The 21,956-nt window shown below is 50.1% G+C and overlaps 8 protein-coding genes and 1 non-coding gene across 9 annotated transcripts; 5 read left to right on the forward strand and 4 right to left on the reverse strand.

Moving 5' to 3' along the window:
* Positions 1-988: 988 nt before the first annotated feature.
* On the reverse strand, positions 989-1,751 carry VTN77DRAFT_5496 (uncharacterized protein; the record flags this gene model as incomplete). The annotated part of the gene is made up of 2 exons (XM_069421671.1): positions 989-1,360; positions 1,557-1,751. The coding sequence occupies 2 exons, from the start codon at positions 1,749-1,751 to the stop codon at positions 989-991; spliced, it is 567 nt and encodes a 188-aa protein (XP_069281651.1).
* A 604-nt stretch (positions 1,752-2,355) lies between these two features.
* Positions 2,356-3,679, reverse strand: VTN77DRAFT_5497 (uncharacterized protein; the record flags this gene model as incomplete). Its single annotated transcript, XM_069421672.1, has 2 exons — positions 2,356-2,985; positions 3,140-3,679. 2 exons carry the CDS (start codon positions 3,677-3,679, stop codon positions 2,356-2,358), a joined length of 1,170 nt encoding a protein of 389 aa, XP_069281652.1.
* Positions 3,680-4,375: 696 nt separating this feature from the next.
* On the forward strand, positions 4,376-7,527 carry VTN77DRAFT_5498 (uncharacterized protein; the record flags this gene model as incomplete). Its single annotated transcript, XM_069421673.1, has 8 exons — positions 4,376-4,976; positions 5,045-5,160; positions 5,224-5,277; positions 5,376-5,395; positions 5,450-5,520; positions 5,820-6,022; positions 6,915-7,055; positions 7,444-7,527. 8 exons carry the CDS (start codon positions 4,376-4,378, stop codon positions 7,525-7,527), a joined length of 1,290 nt encoding a protein of 429 aa, XP_069281653.1.
* A 564-nt stretch (positions 7,528-8,091) lies between these two features.
* VTN77DRAFT_t23 lies at positions 8,092-8,175 on the reverse strand. The gene has a single exon. It is a non-coding gene; the product is annotated as a tRNA-Gln (tRNA).
* Positions 8,176-9,825: 1,650 nt separating this feature from the next.
* VTN77DRAFT_5499 (uncharacterized protein) lies at positions 9,826-10,290 on the forward strand (the record flags this gene model as incomplete). The annotated part of the gene is made up of 1 exon (XM_069421674.1): positions 9,826-10,290. One exon carries the CDS (start codon positions 9,826-9,828, stop codon positions 10,288-10,290), a length of 465 nt encoding a protein of 154 aa, XP_069281654.1.
* Positions 10,291-10,415: 125 nt separating this feature from the next.
* Positions 10,416-11,146, forward strand: VTN77DRAFT_5500 (uncharacterized protein; the record flags this gene model as incomplete). Its single annotated transcript, XM_069421677.1, has 2 exons — positions 10,416-10,658; positions 11,030-11,146. 2 exons carry the CDS (start codon positions 10,416-10,418, stop codon positions 11,144-11,146), a joined length of 360 nt encoding a protein of 119 aa, XP_069281655.1.
* A 4,309-nt stretch (positions 11,147-15,455) lies between these two features.
* Positions 15,456-16,803, forward strand: VTN77DRAFT_5501 (uncharacterized protein; the record flags this gene model as incomplete). Its single annotated transcript, XM_069421678.1, has 2 exons — positions 15,456-15,831; positions 16,490-16,803. 2 exons carry the CDS (start codon positions 15,456-15,458, stop codon positions 16,801-16,803), a joined length of 690 nt encoding a protein of 229 aa, XP_069281656.1.
* Positions 16,804-16,955: 152 nt separating this feature from the next.
* Positions 16,956-18,548, forward strand: VTN77DRAFT_5502 (uncharacterized protein; the record flags this gene model as incomplete). The annotated part of the gene is made up of 4 exons (XM_069421679.1): positions 16,956-17,087; positions 17,367-17,666; positions 17,760-18,116; positions 18,186-18,548. 4 exons carry the CDS (start codon positions 16,956-16,958, stop codon positions 18,546-18,548), a joined length of 1,152 nt encoding a protein of 383 aa, XP_069281657.1.
* A 2,892-nt stretch (positions 18,549-21,440) lies between these two features.
* Positions 21,441-21,860, reverse strand: VTN77DRAFT_5503 (uncharacterized protein; the record flags this gene model as incomplete). Its single annotated transcript, XM_069421680.1, has 2 exons — positions 21,441-21,667; positions 21,728-21,860. 2 exons carry the CDS (start codon positions 21,858-21,860, stop codon positions 21,441-21,443), a joined length of 360 nt encoding a protein of 119 aa, XP_069281658.1.
* Positions 21,861-21,956: the final 96 nt, after the last annotated feature.

The raw sequence follows: 21,956 nt of genomic DNA on the forward strand, positions 1-21,956 counted from the left end.
GCATGATTGTGGGCAATATCCATGAAATATAGATACATATACATGGGAAGAATGTCATATGTGTGGTTTCGGATGGTAGTTAAAAGGTGGAAAAGTCAAGACGGCGAAGAAAAGATGCCTGTCTCCTTGTAGTCCTCTGTCGCCTCAGAGTCCTCTGACTCTTCCTGCTCCTCGCCAAACCCGCCAGTCTGATTAGCCACTCTTATTTTCCATCTGTATGTGAAAAACCAACGTCTTGGAGTAGCCCTGATCTCCTCCCATGATTTCCTGTCGAACCGGTCAACCCATGTGTTGACATGGCCGATTCCGTGTTAATCCCTTCGATTAATATCCCTAATCGAATTGCAGGGTCATTTTGGAGGCCATTGCTGCCAATGCAGGGGTTGGGATGCTGCTTTCCTTCTTCAACGCAATGGAATAAAACATGGATTTTTTGAATTGTTTTCGACGAGCTTGATCATCTCCCTGGGAACATGTATCATGAGGCCAGATGCGTAGAATGTCTGACGATATGTCACTGCCCTTTTGCAGTTTTTCTGCTTCAACTTGACTGGTATTTTGACTGAGGAGAAACCGAAAATCAGGTCTTCTTTGGTGCTCTGCATGAACTTCTGCTAAGATGACAAATTGGTCCTCCATTCCTGGTTGCTGCAGAGTGTGGTAATGTAGGCAAGGGTTTCTTCTCCAGAATAGTGGGTTCTTGTCCGCTCCCGTTCTGTGGTCTGGCCAACGTAATTGTAGTAATTTGTGTTGATGTTATTGTATACACTTCCAAAGAAGGTGCATATAGATGCAGGCATCTCCAGGCAGGTCGGTATTCCCACCAATAGCAAGTAAGCTAAGAGTGTCATTATCATTCTTATTCACGTCATGTAGATAAGGAATCTCACCATTCCAAGCGAAAATCTCTCGCCCTAAAGACTTCCAAGACCTCATGGCGAAGGTTATCTCTAATGACCTTTTTGGATTCGGTGTATTTTTGCTCAGATTAGCAATCGCCATAACGATGAGGGTCCTGCTTCTGAGCAAATCTGCAGACGCGTTCCAAAACATCGTCAAGAAACTTGTTGGCATCGATTTGGCCAGGGTTTCGGATATTCGAGCTAAGCACAAGCTTGTGATCAGGAAATCTATAGGCAGCTTTGTGTGCAACTTCCTCGTATGAGTCAAATGTCTCGTCCTCTTGTTTCGGTACGGCATGGCGAAGGTTGGATTCGAAAGGCTGGGATTCAAAAAAAAGGAGATTGAGCAGCTTGAGAGTGGACCTCTGGAACTCCACGAGGATAGACATGTATAGGTTCAGATCCCAAGACCATGTCGTCGTACCACTTGGGTCTGGATCTTCCCTCTCTTCGTGCTTCTGGCATCTCACCCCACAACCGTTCAACGTAAGAGTTTATAAAGTTCCTATCGACTCGTTCGCTAGTGACAGCAGCTATGAGGCTTTGCTGCTCCCTGAGCTTGAAATCATAGATGATTGGCGACCATATGGAATGACAACCCGGGGGAAACTTGACATCACACAATCGCATGATTTCCTGCCAAACTTCACGCACAATATAACGGTGTCGCTCGAGCTGATCATTGTCTTCAAAGTTGTGGTAGGCGGGATGAAAAAGGTCATCATCTTTAAAATCGTTGTAGTTCATTAACCAGTCCATTGTAATATCTTCGATCATGTCTCTAACGCTACTGGTATTTTCGTCGTATTTGATGTAGTTGGGATCAACTACAATAACGTCTTTCGTCATCTTGCGGGTGCTAGTGTTAATCTCGAAAACAAGCTGACTTTGTATCGGGCAAGCAAGTATGGGAAAGGAAATCGATCTGTTGAGATGCTTGGTTTTGTAAACAAGATCTGGCTGCTGGTAGAAGTTGTGAAGTCGTTGTCATTCTTTATCTAACAAGTTATGTCAGAAATTCTATCAGATGAGAGTGTGGTAGATGTAGACAAGCAAGTCCTAAGGGAGGCTGCGCTGCTCTTTCAGGAAGGGGTTTGGCAACCTACAGTACATATATTAACTCATTGTGCCCACAGGTAAACCGTATAAGTCCTGAACAGCGCAGAACGACTAACGAAAAATCCTCTTCTTTTAATGTACGATAAATAGTTTTATTGCATGAGAAGTGGTTGGTTTTGACCCTTCTATCTCAGACAGTTTGATCATAACAGGAGTCACACACACAGGCTTCTTTAACTGTCAACCTTCTGCTTCTGCGTCTCAGATATCTAAGTACTCTTATCTTACTATTTAGTTGAAAATGAACGGGGAAAAGGTAGGCCTGCATGTAGCTTCGTAATCAATCCATGAGGAAACGTCCCTTTTCTGAATCCCCAGACGCGTATCATCTTTTTTAAAAGTCAATTCCCATTCCAGTATCATCGTCATCCGGCTTCGAGGCATTTTGCCCATCTAGATTATCCATCTTCTGTTGGGCGCGGGCCTCCTTCTGCATCTGCAGTCCCTCTGCTCTTTTCCGTTCCCTACGTGCTTGCGCATCTTCCCAGTCAGGAGGCTTCTTCTTCCCTTTGTGTTTTGGGGCAGTGGTTGTTGTAGTCGTTTGTGATGGTGATGACAGAGATTCCGAGCAGAGCTCCAAAAGCCTTGTGCGGAAGCGTTCAACTCGCTCGTTGTTTACGACGAAGCGCTCGTTCGCCAATGCGACGAGCATCTGGAGGTATTCTTCCGTCACGAGGCTACGGAAGACAGGTGGCTCGTCACTGCTGTCATGATCGTCACCATCGTTGTTGGGGTCTTCCTCGCAATACCCGATGATTGACTCGAGGGACAACCCTGACGAGCGGACAGCGACAATTGGGCTGGCAGCAGCATCTGACACTGTCGTCATCTGCTGATCTGGCCTGTCGTTCATAAAGTCCAGGCAACGGAGGCTCTGAAGACCACTCTCACGGAAGCCGGCACTCGAGGCGGCAGAAAGGACAGGCTGGGCGTGTTTGAGAGTAGCAGCCATGATGTGCAGGATCTGCGAAGGATGGTCAGATTATTTGATGGAAATTCTCTATGATCTGTAGGAAGAGAATAGTGCCCAGATGGGAGAGAGAGACTTCTCAAAAGGGAAAGGGGGAAAACATGTGACATTTCCATGGAGTACATCTACGAATGGTCACAACACATACCATGGGTTCGAAGTGAAAGCGCACAAGACGGATGCCCTGTTTCGAGCCATCTGCCTTCTGCATCCTGGGTTTTCCATCTCCAGGCAAGAGTCCAAATAACTCATGGAAAGACTTCTTGCCGGTTTTATCTAAGATGAGAGGATCATGAGAGACGTAGAGCCAATGTCCTTCTCCTTTCCCGCCAGACGCCGCGAACGTTCGCTCCTGCTGCTGCTCCGGCTTTACACGGTTGACAGCATCATCATGATCATTGCCTTCTGCAGGGTGCTTTTTCGCACGAAAATCGCTATCGTGTCTGGATTCTCTGTTCTTCTCCTTCCTCTTCTTGCTGCCCTCCACGAACACGCTCACTCTACCCGCACAACTACTCGTGGTCACGAGACCCTCGAGGGCATTGACATCTCGAATCAGTTCGCGAATCCCTTCGTCCACCGAGCCCTTGGGAGAAAGATCGGTATACTGATCGTCTGGCACAGAGAGATCCGCCAAGATTTTACGCTTACGCGAGAGAAACCCCGGTGGAATGGCAGAACTGAGCATGTTTGTCTTCGGCGGGTTGGGTTGCAGGAATCTCTCTGCAGAAAGAGAAGGAGAGTATGACAACCTATGGCGTATTGTTCAACGGTACTGTACAGAGAACACCGCCCATTGGTTGGACATTGCCTAACGAAGCTCTGCCGCTGCTCCGTGGTTTTTATCCCTTCTTTCTTTTCAAATGTCCCTAGGCCAGATGCCACGGACAACGCGGCAGGATTCCGATGGGAGTTCGAGTGGCGGCTTGTGTTCCACAGACACTTGATGGTGGTAATTAACGCTTGTCAGACTAACTTAGCTGGTGGTGTCCCCGCTTAACTACGGCATACTAGGTACCTATTAAGCGACTCCGTTCCCAGCGGGCGGGAGCCGCCATGCTAACAGTTCTCTGCACAGTGCCGCCGAGTTACCAACCCCCTGGTCTGCCCCAGCCTCATCGCCGAGAGCCCGTGTCCATCTCCCGCTACCCGTGTGAGAAGCGGGCCGCGTCGATAAAGCGGCCAGCTTTTAAAGCTACGGAGGGCATTGCAGATTCGCAGGTCGTGCCTTTATTATACAAACTACGCCCCCCGCAGGAAAATTCCTCCTCCATTTTCTCTATCACCGTCGGTAATTAAGTGACTTTCTTAAGTGACTTCTACGTTACGTTCCTACAAATAAAGGTAGCGAGGGTGTTGTCAACCTGGAGCTTCAGTAAGCGCCATGCCTCGACGGTCGTCCCGTGTAACCGCTGAGCCTGCAGCGGCTCTGGCCAGAGAACCGGCGGCACCCAAGAGGCCCACGTCCACACCGCTCGACACCACAGCTTCGGAAACAAAAACCAAGAGACGGAGATTCTCACAAGGCACGGCCAGCCAGAGGCCCATCCGAAGCACCGCGAAGAAGAGCAAATACTTCGAGAAACCGGATCCAGACGATTCCGAATCCGATTCCGCTTACGAGGAGGCTGATGGGGACAATGGAACCACAATTTCGGACTCTGACCCCGCAGAATCTGAGGAGGACGAGGAGGAGAAGAAACCAAAAAAGAGAAGACGTGGCAGACCAGCAAAGACTGAGAAGACGCGATATCGAGTGACGAGCGATGAAGACGAAGACAACCCAGAGCTGAAGACGATCAAGGGGAAAGAACTATGGAGAGAAGGTGTACGAACTGGACTGGGACCAGGAAAAGAAGTGTTCATCAAAAAACCAAAAGCGAGGGATCCGGGAGACATACCTTATCAAGACCACACGATACACCCCAACACCATGCTATTTTTGAAGGACTTGAAAGAGAATAACGAACGACAATGGCTCAAAGGTACCAACAATGATTCCAGGTTTTACGGAATTCTGATTGTGGCTTTCTAATACTGCATGTATCGTCAGCACACGATGCGGACTATCGAAATTCCAAGAAAGACTGGGACTCCTTTGTCGAGAGCCTCACGGAAAAAATCATCGAAAAGGATGAGACCATCCCTGAACTCCCTGCAAAGGATCTGGTGAGCCGCGGCGAGATAGACTGTGTACTATGGATTCCGTCCACTCTGACGTTCTTCTCCTAGGTGTTCCGAATCCACCGAGACATCAGGTTCAGCAACGATCCTACTCCGTACAAGGTATGACCCCTCTGAAATCCAACTGAAATTATGAACCTGCGTTTTCTGTCTTCGCGAATGGTCTGGGAAGTTTGCTTGTTGGGCTAACGTGCTGGAAGACACATTTCTCGGCAGCTTGGTAGGTACCATTCTAACCATTCGTGTGAGTACAAGTTAGCTAACTCGTACGCAGGTCCCGAACAGGGAAAAAAGGCCCTTACGCAGCTTATTATGTTCACTTGCAACCTGGTTCTTGCTTCGTAGGTACGTTTTTCTCAGTGGTGTCCATTTTCCTGCGAAACTGGCATCAAGTTGTCTCCTAGCTGCCAGTCAGCTCGTAGAAGACCACCGATGCAGCTACGAGGAATGCCTGCGCGCATGATCATGGTGCTATGCAAATCTGGCAGCCCAGTTGTCATATCCACGTCACAGCATCCTCTCTCACATGCTCTCTCCGCGATCAACTGGAGAGAGTCGGAGTTGAGTTCAATGCGTTTCGCTCTTTGCTGGGATCCGGTATCATTCGACTTCGCAGAGGAAATATTAACCCATTTCCACTCTAGGTTCGGGCTTATGGATGCCAGAAGCCAGTAAGCTCGCGCTTCTCCGGGAGGACATCGATCGAAACTCTCAGCGGCTCAAGGCTATCTTAAGGAGCGCTGGCATGCGGCGAGAAATCTTCAATGGAATTCCTGATGATGAGAGCGAAGCTGTGAAGGCATTTGTCAATCAGAATCGAGAAAGTGCCCTCAAAACAAAACCAAAGGTTGGTTTTTTCATTTCCTTGAGCACGGAGAGTCCTCAGTCGTCATCGTCAACGTCCCATCCCATCCCCTGAACCAGCAGCCTGGACTGTTCTTCTGTATCCACCAACTTGGTAAATTATCGTTGTCGAACTCAAAAGATCCCGGAGTCCTGATCAGACGAGGGGATCATGTCCATTCGAGGACGCTGGGGGAAGGAGGAGGACGCGTCGGATGCGGTGCCGTGAAGGCCGGCTCAGGTTGCCCTGAAACTGGATCATTAGCAGCTCAGAGAGACAGGGGAGAAACACATTTCTCCCATTTCAGCTCTCTTGGCGACAGTTTGTGAGAACTCTCGTAAGATGGATGATGGGACATGGTCAATGGATCGAGCGGAGGGTGCGACCTTCGTGCACGCTGTTCAAACGGACAGCACAGGCTATTCCGCGTGACACCGAGGTCGAGGGAGAAAGCATTCTCTCAACTCCACCAACACCCATCTCATCACCACACAGTTCATCGCCATCATCATTGCCATCACCATCACCATCAACAGCATCTCCAGTGGGGGGGCTGCAGGCATGCGTGACCCTGTTTTGGCGGTGGAAGATAGAACCGCAGATGGGGCTTCGGGCGGGTGTCTCTCGACAGCCAAATGCCTTCCCGCTTCCCGCGATCCAGCTGGCACTGTCCCCTCCTCTGACGGTCATCCCTAGGCTCTAATGGCTGCATGCCTGCCCAAGAAGCCTCTTTCTGGAACCGTCGGGGCTCCTGGCCAGCTGGGTGTGGCGAAGGTTTCTCTGCACCGTCTCTTTTTGTTTCCATGGTTCGCGTTCTGAACTATCCCGTGTCGTCCCTTCACCTTCGCCGGATCCGGTACTGGCACATTCCCGACTGACCGCCACCATTTACTAGGGCTACGAACAAGACAATCCCAACATCGAGCTGCTGCGACTGCGAAGCTTCACAGTCGGTAAACCACTCTCGGATGAAGATCTACTAAGTCCCAATGCGCAGGAGAAGATTGTGGACCTCATTGGTGTCATGGTTCCATTTGTAAGGCCCCATCGATGACCCCTGCCCTTTTGCTACATGGCCCTCTCCACTGTCGTCTCATCGCGGCCCATCCCCCGGTCCGCACCTTAGTCACTTCCCTGTCCTTCTAGTCAAAGTTTTCTCCCTCTTGCACCTACGAGTACCCACCAAGCAGCCGAGCAGAGCAGACAACGTGTCTCTCTTTGAGAGACCCGCAGTCATCGCTGGCTCAACGAAGTGACCAATTGGTCACTGCAAACGAGACCATTCTGCTTGTTTTTTACCTAGGTAAATTACTTGCATGAATGAGTCCTCGGGCATCGCTGCAGCGACGCTGCTTAACTAGTCCTCCCCTCATCACCCGCCATCCTCGAATGAGACGATGTACCAATTTACCATTTCTTCACAGGTTACATATCTCAACGGCGTTGTCATGCCGGATCCAGTGGATGACGAGCCTAGTGGAGACGACGGTTCTGTCGATGAGGACTGAAATACCATTTTTTGACCTAAAATGTATCTCGTATATTTCCCCTTTGTGTCTAAGCTCGCTCCCGGCGGCTCCCTCTCTGCCTGGCTGCTTCTGCCAGCTCTGCCTGACTTCTCGTTCTGCTCTCCTCTCTGCTGCGGCGTTGTCCTTATCCTCCACTCTTAATGCTTTCTTAGCACTTTGCCATGTTGATATTGTCAGCTGTCTCCTAAATTCTAATTTCGACCCCTTGGGTCATTCTATTTCGCTCCTTAACTCATAGAGAAAGAAGTTGCCATAAGACCATCAGTTAGTTTGGGAACGCAGTATCAGACGATAGATATTATCGATCGAAACCAGCCAATCAGAATGCACAGACTCGGGAATCAAACAGTACGGAGTAATGTCACAGATCCGCTAGCTTCAATGCATTTGATTCCGCTTCACAGTCCACTCACTGATTTGAGAATCGAGTTATTAAGTCATAAATTGTAGCTTGATGAATTAATATTCCAATGATCTTGAAGTAAAAAAAAAAAAGAAAAGATAACCTGTCAAAAATTAAGGACAGTCAGGGCAGAAAAAACTAGGTCCTACCCGGATTCGAACCGGGGTTGTCGGAATTTTAGTTGAAATCAAAATCCGAAGTGATAACCACTACACCATAGGACCGTGTTATTTGAAGGATTCAGCACAGCAGCTATTTTTGAATTTTTCCCGCAAGGCTGGAGAGACAACCAAAGTAATTCAGCAGGGCAAGCAGGGCAAGCTGTAGAGAAACATATAAAGGATGATCAATCAATTTGTCATCTTAGCAGAAGAAGTTCTTGCACCCCTCGCTCGATCTCGATACTGGTGCTTTGCTTTGCTTTGCTCGCTCCTACTGGTGCAGCTTCACGTAGACCGACATTATTGGAGATGGAAGAAGAGCGGGAGGTCTTTTGGTCTTTCCAAAGGGTAGGGTAGGTTCTTTTAATTCACCATCATGGGGTGCTCTTTCCTTTTTTGGGAGTCAAGTCCACACAACCTTGAATTATTTGGGTTGAGAGTTGTGACCTTCAATCTCTTCAAGCAAAGCAATGTCGTTGAAAGAAGCGTCCTTATTGTAACAATCAATTTGAACAACTCTCGTCTTACTCACAACGTTTGCTTTCGATATGCATTCGGTGCCATTTCTTCTCATCCATTCTCCTAGTTCCGCTGGAACTAACGGTTCATGCTGGGAACCTGGTACTGCTGTATCCCAACACCATTGATTGCATTTCCATGTTTCTCACGTGTGTAGATCCCAAATGTCCCCACTACAGATTTGCTTTTTCTGGCTGGCTATTTTCCTTTTGCTCGGTTACAATTGCGATCTCTTCTCTCGATTGCGTAAAGGTTAGTTTCCAAGTTGTCATTCATCAGATAAGCTAACAAGAAAGAATATGAAAGCAGCGAGATGAAAAATCTCGACGAAATTCACAGCAATTTGACCCAATTCCAAACCAATGTGACGCAAGCTAGCAATTTGATTCAGCAATATGATCGCCTAGGGGGCGAGAGCAACATACTGAAAGGACAATGTGAGGCCCTGAGGAATAGAAATGCGGAATTGGAGAACAACCAGTATAACCTATATTATGAACTTGGAGCAAGGGACCACGAAATTAAACACCTCAAGGGACTTCCCAAAGACAAAGGAAATTGAGTCTTATTCGGATTATGCTATTTGTTATAGCTAGATTTTCCACTAGAATATCTCCGTGGCCCGAGATCATTGGATCTCAAATGTGATGTATCACAATCTGAAGTGTTTCCTGGGGCCCCATTCCACAAAAGGGGTCTAGTTCTCTCAACTTCCATCGGGTATGTAGATCTTCCGCCCAGCGAGGCGACGCAGACGCGACGACCCGCTTATTTCGCCCTTCCCCGTTGGCGCTTGTGAGATGCCTCGATCGATAGTTACTATCGGATCGGTGAACTCCCTCAGGTTGTCACTAATAGACAGACATGGCTAACCATAGTGGTCTAGAACTGGCGCTTCTTGAGGACCACTCGGCAATGGTCTGATACATGGAGCCAACTGTCCACTGTTCTGGAACCCCATAAACCCCGCTTCTTTTTGACAATATATATTTACTGCTGTGAGCTGTCAAATCTCCCTTGCTGCTTGGGTATCTGTCACTGACGTCCAATCGTCCAAGAGAAGGCGCTCCCCTGGCCCTGGCTTTCAAGCTCGCATCCCCGTCACGCGACATGACAACTCAACTAAGACACCACTGCATCTTGATGACAAAAAGAGGAGACCAATACCACAGGCAGTTATGCTGTGATGCAGGAATGAGGGGACGCTGGCGAGTTACAGGCTGCAGTGGATGTGACTCTCTACTTGATATCAAGCTTAGTGCCAAACTCCATGATGCTCTTGCGAATGCCCAACTCGGGAGCTTGCAGCAGACTAAGGAGCAGTTCTGCAGACTTCTTGATGAGCAAGTTGGAGTCACGCGTCTATACCTGGCCACGTCAATCAGGATCACCATGGAATTGTATGCGTGGAGGACTGTGTGTGGCTCCCAAGACAAGGCTTGCCTGCCCTTGCTGCATAGCGGCGGTGAACAGCTGCTGCTGTTCTGCATTATTGGGAAGCTGCTGACTGCCTCGATTGATTATAGGCTCAGCCAAAGTCCCGTGACCGTAAGTGTATGCGGGCGCCCTTCGGGAAGCAAGGGTCGGGTCGACCATCCCGGTCGCCGCATGACCCACGCGGCGCTGCCCGTCGAGCTTCTGTCGTCATTCAACGGATAAAGTACCTACCTAGGAAGGTACACTGCAGGCTCTGCTGCTCCTCTTGGAGATAGATACCCTGCTATGCCAGGTTCGCTGGCTGGTGCTTCAGCCTGAGGACGTCGGCGCACCGCCACACGCCCACAATGCCTGCACACTCACAAAAAAGGTCTGGCGTGGAGAAAAGGCGGCCACCGCGCCAACGCGCGTCATTGGGCATCGGCGCCTGGTGGCGCACCACCACAAAGCTGGCCGGTGACGCCGTCGGTCCCAAGCGCCGATTGGTTCCCGAGACAAAGAAAACGTGGCGGACAGCACGGAGTAGCCGGCAGTGGCCGCATGACGACTCCATGACAATCGCAGTTCTGGTATTTCCGTTTCCACACGCGGTAAGTTACACCCTTGTATCGCTCATTTGTCTTGTTGTAGGATTTGATATAGCCGCTGCAAGTATGCTCAGATTTGATCATGATGATGAGGACTGGTTAGTCGTCTTCATCAAGACAATTACAAGGCTAGCAATGTGTCCTCGCTGTCGGCAATTCCATTCCTGATGAGTGCTAAAAAGTGTCATCCTGCTCGGCTAAGTTCCGCTCATCATTTAGTCGAGGGGGCCTCAGCACACTGTACAGGGGCAAATGCAGTCGCCCCGGACAGCGCATTCCAACGACCTAGACAGTAATCAAGAAGGAGATTGGCGCTCCCCAAACCGCGATCTGTCGTTTTGAAATGTCATGAGTTGTAAATCATCACGGTCTAGTTACGAAGTCGGATGCAGATGGCCGTCCATAGCACCCTGTACTCCGTACTCGCATTGTGCACCTGGTCCAAGTTCCAACCCGACCGCACCAGTCGCTTGGACCATCTTGGGTCTTGACAGCATGGCTATTATGCAGGCTGATCGGCGGGAGTTCGGGGCGGCCCGTCGTTGATATGGTCGGATACGGGAAGCGACCACAGAGGCGTCGACTTCCTCACGGTTGGGGCTGGCCTTATGCACGTAGTATGCAAAGCGAAGTCACCAAACAAGCGCACGGGGACAGCCATGATTACCAGGATCATACGGAGTACTTGAAGACCTGGGGATGAATCCTGGAAGGTGCACGGTCACTCAACGTCACTAGTTTGCTGTGCTTAGGCTTTCTGCCAAGTTGAGCCAACCGGGCGGCACGAATTGTTTGCGGAGGGACTGTTCATCCAAGAGCTTTCGTCGAAACGTTGTCTGCAGACTATGGGGAATCATCCAACAGCCAAGGGGATAAATTTTCGCATTATTGGCCCCCACAGAGTCATACACTGAAGGATGGACAAGCCCTACACGGGATGCTGCGACAATATCCACACCGGATTTCGATACTTGCAGAGCCGGGCATGCAACGTATATAGTGCACAGAGAGTGAAGCGAAGAAGTACCCAGATATCAAGTTCCCGTCAAATGTTCGCTAATGTCTTGAATGCAGCAGTGATTGCGTTGGAAGGAGACTTTATACAAGAGCAGCATGCTCGGCAGGCTCTCGTGGACCTTTCATATCCTTGGTGATTTCCAATCCGGTCGGTATTTCCCACGTACAGCTGAAGTATCGCTCTCAAAGTCAGCAGCGAAGGATCAAATCAAAAGCTGAGAAGATGGTCAGGTGCGTCGCGGATCGTTATCTGGAAGTATTATAATAATAACCGCATAAGAAGCACCTTCCCGAGGTGGTCGTCAGCTGACGTCCACCCCTCAGGGAGAAGGAACTTGAGTCCGCTTTGTTGGCCAACGTCTTGGAGACTCGAGTACGTTCGTCACGTATACCGTGTCTGTTGTTTCCCTATTTTCACTGATTCGGGAGGAAATGCCCCCAGATCAAGCAATTCAACAAGATCTGGACAGATATGGTCTACAAAAAGGCCATTCTTTTTCGAGATGACAACCGGATACCTGCACTACACGATGGACGCGACTGATAATGAGCCCTGACAGAACGATAATGTAGGTACGTCACCATTTGAATACACTTTCACCGCCTCAGAACATCCACATGTAAAGGACGCTGGACAGTTGAAATTTATCTCGGCAGGGAAAGGCTTGGCACAGTCCCAGGACTGTAGCCCTGGATTTCTAGTGCTCTCCGGTCTCCACAGACCCGAGCGGAGGTGTGGATAATTTAGGTAGAACCTGAACCTGCTTGCAGGAATACCAGCATCCTCAGCTGCCAAAATACCACCTTCCCTGTTTGCTCCATTGGCACCTGCCACATTCCTCCGAGCACTTCTGTCCCTGCCCTTCATCAGCCCAGGCACATCAATTGTGTGACAACGCCAGTACTGTTCCATGCAATACAATAATACCCTGACTCCTCACCGCCTTCCCTGGACTGCTGGCAAGGCGTTAGGTAGGTCGCTGCTCCACATGATCCACCATGCGACAGAGACCGCGCTAAGAAATCTAACAGGTTTACATGCATCTTCCAATGAGATCCTAGATCGCGACTTCGATCAAACTTGCGGCACCGCCTGTCTCTTTTCCTTCCACGGTTCGCATGCCTCACTATTGGGTTCGTCAGTGGGGAGCTGAAACTTCATCAGAGTTGTTTGTTGCCACTGGCCACGCCACCGCAGGCCAGGACTCCGGAACCGGGTTACCCATGAGCAGGGAAACTCATGACGGCACCAATGATTGTTCCCAACCCCGCGGTCCGGAGCGCTCACCTCTGTGATGGGGACAGTGTGACCTTCCTCTGAGGCATGTTCATTGGTTGCTGAACGGGTCCTGGGATAAAACGGTCATGTCATTTTATTCCCAGAGTGGAACCATGAAGAGGGAGGCGACGCCTGGGAAGATGGATGATGCTCCCTATTCCAGGGCTGCCCCACTGATCGGGGACGTGAAACGAAAAAAAAAGACAGGAATTGGAAGAAGAATTAATAACGTGCAGGATCTGGCATTCCACCCGAATCCACTTCCCATCGTTCGGACTCCGGATATTTCCACATCATCTGCAATCTGCAAGGACGGCCCGCTGTTGCGCCCGCTTTCCTTTGGTCCACCAAAATCTTACACTAAGTAAGATGGAACGTTCATAGGGCCTATCATAGTCCGTCCGGTACGGTACAGTCAAATACACCATACGTCAAATGCCTACCGAAGTACTGACTGGTAAGCTCGAAGCAGGTGAGTGAGTGTCCTGCTTATTCTCTCAACCACTATTCTATGTTCCGCTTTTGGGGTCTGGGAAATCTGCGCGAAACGTCCACTGAATCCTGATCAAGTCATCCGTTCGCGAACATGTTCGATGTCGAATGTATCAGTGTGCTTGGGAGCTTCGGAACATGGTCGGCATTCAAGGGGCCCACTAACTCCAAGGCAATATGGGTATTCGACTGCAACATGACGCACTTCTACAGGAATTATTCCTACAACTGCTATCTATGTGTGGGAGATACACAGCCGCTTCCGAGGAAAAGTTCATATGCCTATGAGTCATGTTAGACCCCTACAACAGCGAATCCACGAATTTGTGGTGTGTCATGTCAGATCTTTCATCCTGGGTGGCGTTGCCACAGGAGTCATAGATGCCTTCGCCATTCATTCGAGTTCCGACACTGCGCGAGGTCGGGTTTGAGGCTCTTTTGTCTGACTTCACAGGTTTCAGCTCAATGATGTCAGCGATGCCGCGACAAAGCGGCTCCAAAATCTTTTTCCCCGTTCTTTCTCTTTTTCCAGCGGCTCTCCTTTGATGCGGGAATTGTGCGCGGTACTCGATAAGCTAAATCGTTAATTATTATCAGACGACCGCCCTGCGGCCACTCTGCACACACACGGGCGCTACTGCGCATGGATCCGGAGAATAATCTTTCTGCTGCACCAGGCCAGGGTTGCTCCGGAACAGGGCGCCAAGATAAGCTGAAGACCTTAATCTGGCAACTAATCCTAGTTCATCCCCAGTCATCCAGCACGTCAGGGAATATCGCGCCTGCAGCGAGCAAAGAGCCTGTTGGGTGCTTGGATCTCGTTCTGCATGGCACTACAAAAAGAAGACGGTCTTCCCCCAGGTCGGCAAGAAGGGCAAATCCTAATTCTTCATAAGGGGTCGGTAATTACTAAAACAAGGCAGGGGTGCTTAGAGCCATGGAACGCTGTGGGCGTGGGATTCTGGTACACTAAATCATCGGGCACATGACGATAGATGATGGTGGACCGAGGACAATCGTTTTTTTTTTCTTCTTTTTTTTTACCCCCCAAGCCAAGATTATTAATGCTCTGACGGCTTTGGAAGTTCTTTTGGAGTCTGAAGAAAATTACTCCGATGAAAGGCTGCGAGTGCCAAACGAATAATGTTGGAATTGCAATTAGGCATTGACTGCCCGGACCATGACGGAGATGACGACAGAGTTTCGAGGGTCTATGCAGGTACTGCCGGGCAAGCCAACGAGGAGGTCTGTGCCTTGCACACCGCAACATACAGTAATAGCACCGGGTGATTATAACCATCCTCATCCAGCCGGCCTGAAAAGCCACTGGTGGCCAAAAGAGTGATAATTACGACATCTTGGACTGAGTAATACTCTATTGTCCTGCCATTTACTACTGTAGACCTTCTATTCGAGGTAGTTGCAGTTAACTACCCATCCATCCAGCCGATGGACCACCGTTCTCCGAAGTCCTTGGTAGGACAATCGGGCACTATTCGACGTCCGTGGTTTGCTGTCAACCTTGTCTTTTTTTTTTGTTTGTTCAACTGTCGGTGTCAGCTGGACACACTATCCATCACGGCGCATGGTGTCTTTTTATATCGTTGTCACCTGCAGGCTGCCTTACTTCCCTCACCGCTTTTAGAGGGAGTTGACGCCTGTGACGTAGGAATTCCTTGCCTAGGTACGGAGGAATTCCTTGCGTATTGTTTAAAATATCCCCCACATTGGTTGCTCTGTAGATACGTACTCTACACTCTGTAATTAAGTGTCTTGCAGGCAACTTGAAGCATAATGCTTTGCATTTGCTAGTTGTCAAGCCCGTCTGTAGGATTGCGACCGTACGGGCGTGTCCAGGTGGTACAGGTAGGTATGTACGGATACTGTTTTTAACTGTACCGTACGGGTTGGGTACCGACCATTGCTTAGCCCACGATCCGTACCCGTAGCCGGGCTTGCACACCCCCGTCCCCCCGGCCCCGTCCGCGTCTCCGTCCGCGTCTATCCATCGCATGCGTCGGCTGGGACTCTGGGCTGCGAATCCCTGGTCCAGTGAGGCCCTTGGGACGGGCCTGCCCTTCCAAACGGCGCCCAACCCGGCTGGCCACCCACCAGCTGATCCCCAGGGAACAGCAATGGCGCCCAGAAGAAGGGCCCTCGTCCATGTCCACGGGTCGTTGGCGCGTTGGGCCGCCGCGCCTGGCCTTGCTCCAGCTGGCCGACTCAGGGCCGACAGACGCCCAACCGCACCCAACCGACCACGCTGCCGTCCCCCATCACCGCCCATCCTGCGTGCCTTCCATGGTTCCCTTGGTCCTGCGTCCGGCGTGACTCGTTTCCTGCCCGTTTCCAGGATATTCCTGGCCTATGAATCGGCCCCAATCCAAGGTAAAAAATTTCCCACCCTCCCGTCTGTCTTCCCGCCTTCCGCTTTCCGCCAGCTGTGGAGCTGCGCTTGTTCGTCGCTCTCCATCGCGTGTCTCGCGTGGTCCCGATCCCTCCTTGCTATCTGCTTTTTTTTTTCTTTACAGTGCTCCGTAGTTTAGCCGTTACCCACAGGGCGCCTCATCCGCGAACAGGCAGTCTGCAGCCACCTTTCAAAAGCATTGATCTCGATCCCGTCCGTCTTGCCTTCTTTAAGTGTCTGTCTGCCCTTTTTACACGCCCACAAATCTCCTTCCTTTCTGCTTGTTGCTGAGCCTGCATTCTGCATCTCTCTGCTGCCCTTCCCGTCTGGCTGCATTAACCTGACGGGCACCAACGACGCAGCAAGGTTATTTTGTCCAAGCCACTCCGTCCACCGCTCGCCTGGTTAGTTGGCTGCTGGATGCTGGATCTCTACTAAGTCGCTAAGAGTCTAACTCCCGCATGCGCTACGCCAGGCTTGGGACTAAACCATCGTTGCTCCCTAACTCACCTCACTAGCTAACCTAGCCTAAACCCCGCTGTGGTCTGGTCCCGGCAGGCACTTTTTTTGCCTTCCTGACTGGAATCCACTCTATTTAATATTCTGATCGTTTCCACACACACACACACGCACCTCCAGCCCTCAACGTCATATCGCCGAGCGCAATCCACCTCCTGTCCGTTCTTGTTGTCTCGGTCGTCCCTTACCTTATCCTTCACCTTTCAATTCCAATTTCAATTCAATCCCTCGCCTCTTCTTTGTTTGCCTCTTTCTCTTCCCCTTCGCTGCGAATTAGGCCACGAGGCTATGCTAGCCTTGCAAATCACCCGACCGCCGCTGGTAAACATTCTGATTCGCCGTGCCTGGTGCTGACCGGTCTCCATCCGAGCGTGTCCGCCGGTCCTGCCGGATTTGTTCCTCTCGTCTCAACTGCTCCTCCCCGTCCCGGCTAACATTCCTGCCCACAAGCTGACCTGAACGGGCGTCCTCACATCATCTTGCGTCCTTCCTTCCTGTTTCTTTTCTCCCCCTCTCTCCTCGCTCTCTCTCTCTTTCCCCCTCCACTCGTTGTTTCCACAGCGTCACGAGTCTGCCCGTCTCACCAATGTCCAACAACCCCAACGAATACAACGACCCCAATCGACAGGGACAGTATCCACCGCAACAGTGGAACGCCAGTCAGCCAGAGGAGAACTCCAACTCCGCCGCACCGCATCCGCCGTCGTCACAGTACCCTGTAAGTCAGGACCCATACCTCAGATTATATCCTTAGCCTTACGATCCCCTCCCTTCTCCTCCTCCGATCCTTCCCTCTGTATTGCTTGATGTCCTCAATCGGTCTCTCTTCCCATCACCTGTCTTCTCTCACCACAATTCTGCTACCATGCATATGCTTTGTCCCATTGTTGTTCTATCTTGAGCCATTGAGGCTCTGCACGTTGGCATCTCACGTCATTGTGTGAGGGCCGGTCTCAGCCTCGTCGTGGAGCTTCGCTGACCCCTAGTTTCCCTAAAGTATCCGCCGTCATCGTATCCGCCGCCTCCAACTTCTGAGCAGGAACGCGCAGGAGCTCCAGCATACCAATATCCTCCTCCGACACAACCTTATCCACCTCCTCCTTCCTCGAATATGGCCGCCATCCATCCGCAAATGCAAGGTCCTCAGGATCCCTACCGATTGCCGCCTCCTCCGGGTGCCTATCAACGGCCCCCGGAAATGTATCCTCAACCTCCGCCGCCGCCGCAAGTGGTATATCAGGCTGCTGCCCCGAGACAACGCACGGCAATTGCGTGTCGGTATTGTCGGAGACGGAAGGTTAGACTTCTTTTTTCCTTTGCTCCCAGGAAATTGGGTATCATATCGCGATATGAGGATGATGGGACTGATCAATTCTTCGTCTGGTTATAGATTCGATGCTCGGGGTTTGAGAGCTCCCAGGATGGACGTTGCAGCAATTGTATCCGCTTCAACCAGGAGTGCATGTTTACGCCCGTCTCTTCCCAAGCTCAAGCTTTCGTTCCAGCCCATGCAGCCTACCCTCATCTGCGCAATCAGGCGGGCCGTGGGCGCGGTGCTTATCCTGGCGATGGTGTGATGCTATACGGCGCCCATGGTCAACCTCTCCCGCCGCAGCAACAGCCACCCCCTGAGACTACGCTTCCTCCTCCCCAAGGCATGTACCAGCATCCTTACGGCCGCCCACCTCACCTCGATAATCAAGGCGCTCCGCCACCACTAGCACATCCTCCAATGTCTCAAGATCAAGTGAGTCCTCAACGTCGTCCCCGTCATGAAGTATCTGCGTCGAATCCTCAGTTCTCACCATCCCAACAGAGACAGCCAGGTGCTCGCCGCGGCTCCGGCTCAGGCTTCGAGTACCCTGATCCCACCAATCTTGCCCCGGTATCCCCCGCTGTTTCGACGCCAAGTTACTCCACACCATACTACCCGGGGCCTCAACACGACAGACGCCCATCGCCGCAGTCGGGCTATCCCTACGACCGAGGTACTCCGCACACCAGCTCACCCTACCCACCAATGCAGTCTGGCCACGGGACTCCACCGCCAACCTCCACGCCGAGTGCTTCTAGAGGAGGACTCAACGTCCGCGACATGCTCAACCCGGGCGATCAAGGTCAGAGTGGTCGCTCCAGCACTGACAGCGACATGCTGAACGCTTTAAACCGTCGAGTCTAACGAGCGATCCCACTTTCACGGCGTAGAAAATCGAAGAAGGTCCGAGGAAATTTGGGAGGCATGACTGGAGGCTCCATGATTTGACAGAAGAAAAGGAAGTGCGCAGGTGGTTTGATTGAGATCGAAGAGTGATACCCAAAGTGAATGAAGGGAGTGGAGATGGGAAATGACTTCTCATTCTCAAATCCGTTTGGGCTTTCACTGGGAGAAGTCCCTGTGCTGGTCGCGAGACGTATCCCATGATTTTGCGGTGGAAGAGATCAGGGGTTGTAATATGTGCTTGGTTTGATTTCCTATTTGACTACTTTCAACCCGGCTGGTGTGACAGCTCTCAGCGGTCGAGTCGAGAATGATGGTCTTAGTCGAAACGACGTCTTTGGCCCCGAGTTTGATGATTATGGGAGAAACGCTAGGCCAGGGTTACGTTCTGGGTCGGGGCGAATGCTGCTGCAACACAAGCGCTTCACGAGTAAATGACTGGACGACGGTACTGCTGATGACATCCATCCAGCAGCTCGCAAAACCAAAAAAAAAAGAAGAAGAAAGAAAAACATGGGAACCCAGACCGATGATATTCGATGGTCCATGTCCAGATGATGCTGCAACTCGTCCTTCTCGCCAGGCGTGAGAAACAAGACCCGATTTACCAACTTGATACGAAGCTATGGAAACGATGAGCAAGAGTTACGAGCTGGATGACTGCAAATATTCGCGGGCCAGAGACGCTGGATAGGACGGTGCGCGTATGGAGATGTTTGAAACCTATCGAGTGTCTCTCACAACGCACGTCCATCCTGAATACGTCTTTTCTCGAGATTCGCCGATGACTTTAATATCCCTTTCTGTTTCGTTTTTCTCAAAAAGACCGAAAAACTGCAGTTCTGATAAACTACGAGGGGCGACCCATTAATGTACGTCTTCTATTATTTCCAGCGCTTGTTTCGGGGATCCTCTTCACGCTCGTTTCCTTTGTTTTTCTCCGGCTTTGTTTCGCGCTGTCTTCACTCCGTTTGTGAAGGACATTGCTGGGTGTTGATTTTTATATGGGTGGCAATCTGAATTGTCGCACTTTAAACGATGCATATGTCATTTGGCGGCTCTCTCGTCCTTCTTTCTGCTCACGGGCGGTCTTGTGACTTTGACCTCAGTTTATCGGTCGTTTGGAGCATCAAGGGACCATAGATGCGCGGGTATTTGGTATGGCATGGGCGGATACAAAAGTTGCGGAATTAGCAGCATCAGCTGGTTTGCGGTTGTTCAAGCTTTGCTTCAGCCTATCACTTTCCTGCTGGTCGGCTTCAGCAATGTTCTTGACGATGACTCTGCGCCAACTGAATTGCATGATAGTCCAAGGCGGATTTTTTTTTCGATTTCTGTTTCTCTTCAGCCCTCTTGTAATCCATGTTTCTGACCTGACAATATCTGGGTGGCTATTTGATTTTTGCAGTTTGATTTGCGAGTTGCAGTTATGTTCTTAACTTGTTTGTTTATCGATTATTGTTATCGTTATCGTCTTTTCTGAGAGCTTTTTCTTTACTGTTGCGGGTGGAAAATCTCGTCATCCTGCTACGGAAAAGGTTCTATCATGTATGCAACTGGGAGGCTGTCTGATCAAATTGTATCAGTTTTCTTTTCACTTGATGGGCTGTGCGCTCAGTGTATTTTGTGCCGTCAACCTGTAAGAGGTAATCGAGAAATATTTTGATCATTATCCGTGAGACGCACCTGATACCTGATAGGGCCAGGCGCATATGCAGGCATCTAAAACTGGGTCTTCTGCAGGGCAGACTTGCGGGAGTACTTGCGGCCCGAACCGAGTCGGGCCGGGGCATCGCGCAGCGATCCTATGGACTAACTGAAAGCGTGCATATATGTATGCAGTCTACCGCCAGTAATATAGATCGAGAGATAGGTCTGCAAATTACAACAACATGGGTTGTATGATAAGAATGGTCGATTGGTCGGTCCATTGGGTGGATGGAGTAGTTTAAGTTTTTCTTACTTGCTCCTCAAGGGGGAAAAGAAATGGTAAGAAGAGAAGATATGTACTGTACATACATACAATATACCTTTGGCATCGACTGTTAATATAATATCCTGGTAGATAGACGGATAGATTGAGGTAGGGAGAGGAGTCAATCATATTATTACCGTAAGATTACACATAGTAGTTTACTGGTTACAGTTACGAAATCAGAAAGAGGAAATAAATAAAGGGAAATGGAAGACAAAAAAAAAAACGAGGTTGTTGAAAAAGAAAAGAAAAAGAGGGGTAAAAAAAAAACAGGCTTATTATATCTATCCTGCTTTGCTAAAGTCTCTGTGTTATCAGATATTTCAAACTTTTCAAATCAAACCAGAATTTAACTATTATTAAAAGAAGATAGATGATGAGGATTTGCTCTGGGATAAGAACCAGGTTTTCTTTTGATTGATCACGACTGGCTTCTTTCCTTCTTTTTTTCTTGTCTTTCTTCCAAGAGAAAAGGAAGAGGAAGAAGAAGAAGAAGAAAAGAAATAGCCGAGAGAGCAGAGGGGGAAAAAAGAAATGAAGGAGAGAGAAAAGAAATAAATTATTGATTATTGATTATTGATTGATTGACTGATTGCTCGAACTACCCTGCCTGCTTTTTTTCCTTTCAAAAAAAGTAACGAGCCAACAGAAAGGCAACAAAAAGTAACAAAATAGAGATGAAAATGAAGGGATCTAGCGAGTGTGACAAAAAAAAAAAGACAAAAAAAGAAGAAGAAAAGAATGAACAGCTGCATAAGATTACGGATGGAGTAGATCAAGGCACGTTGATCTAGTGAGCGTGATAAAAAAAAAGAAAAAAATCAAGAGAAATCAAAAATAGCAACCTGCAAAAAGGTCCCGGGACTGTCTGCACTACATCAAGGGACATCATCCAACACCTTAGCCATCTTCTTCGCTCTGGCGGGGTCTTCCACCGCCAGCCCACGCTTCCGCAGGATCATCTCCAGCGTGTCGACGACCTTGTGGAAGGACGAGGCCGCGCCGCGCTCCTGCCGGAACCGGATCACGCTGATGTTGGCGTAGCGGCCGTGCTCGAGGACGGTGAAGAACTCGGCGGAGAAGTCGACGGGGCGGAGGCGGAGGACTGGATAACATCGTTAGTTGGATGCGATGCAATTCAGCTAAAGAGTGGAAGCAGGCTTACAATTTCCCTCTCCAACACGCCCATAGACGATATTCTGCGCCTTGTCAAGACGCACATCTTCCATACCGTATTGCTTCCACTCGCGCAGGGTCTTGTACACCTCTTTGCGGGCCTTGCTCTTGGAGACGTTCATCGCGACTACCCGAGTGGCCGGCTTGATGTGGAAGAATCGCGCGAACCAGTTCTGGCTTGCGCCGGAGGGGCGAGTGTGTCGTCTACGGGTAGATCT

This window comes from Rasamsonia byssochlamydoides (genome assembly GCF_041956645.1).
Source record: "Rasamsonia byssochlamydoides strain NRRL 3658 unplaced genomic scaffold VTN77scaffold_4, whole genome shotgun sequence".
In the NCBI taxonomy this organism is placed as follows: Eukaryota; Fungi; Ascomycota; class Eurotiomycetes; order Eurotiales; family Trichocomaceae; genus Rasamsonia; species Rasamsonia byssochlamydoides.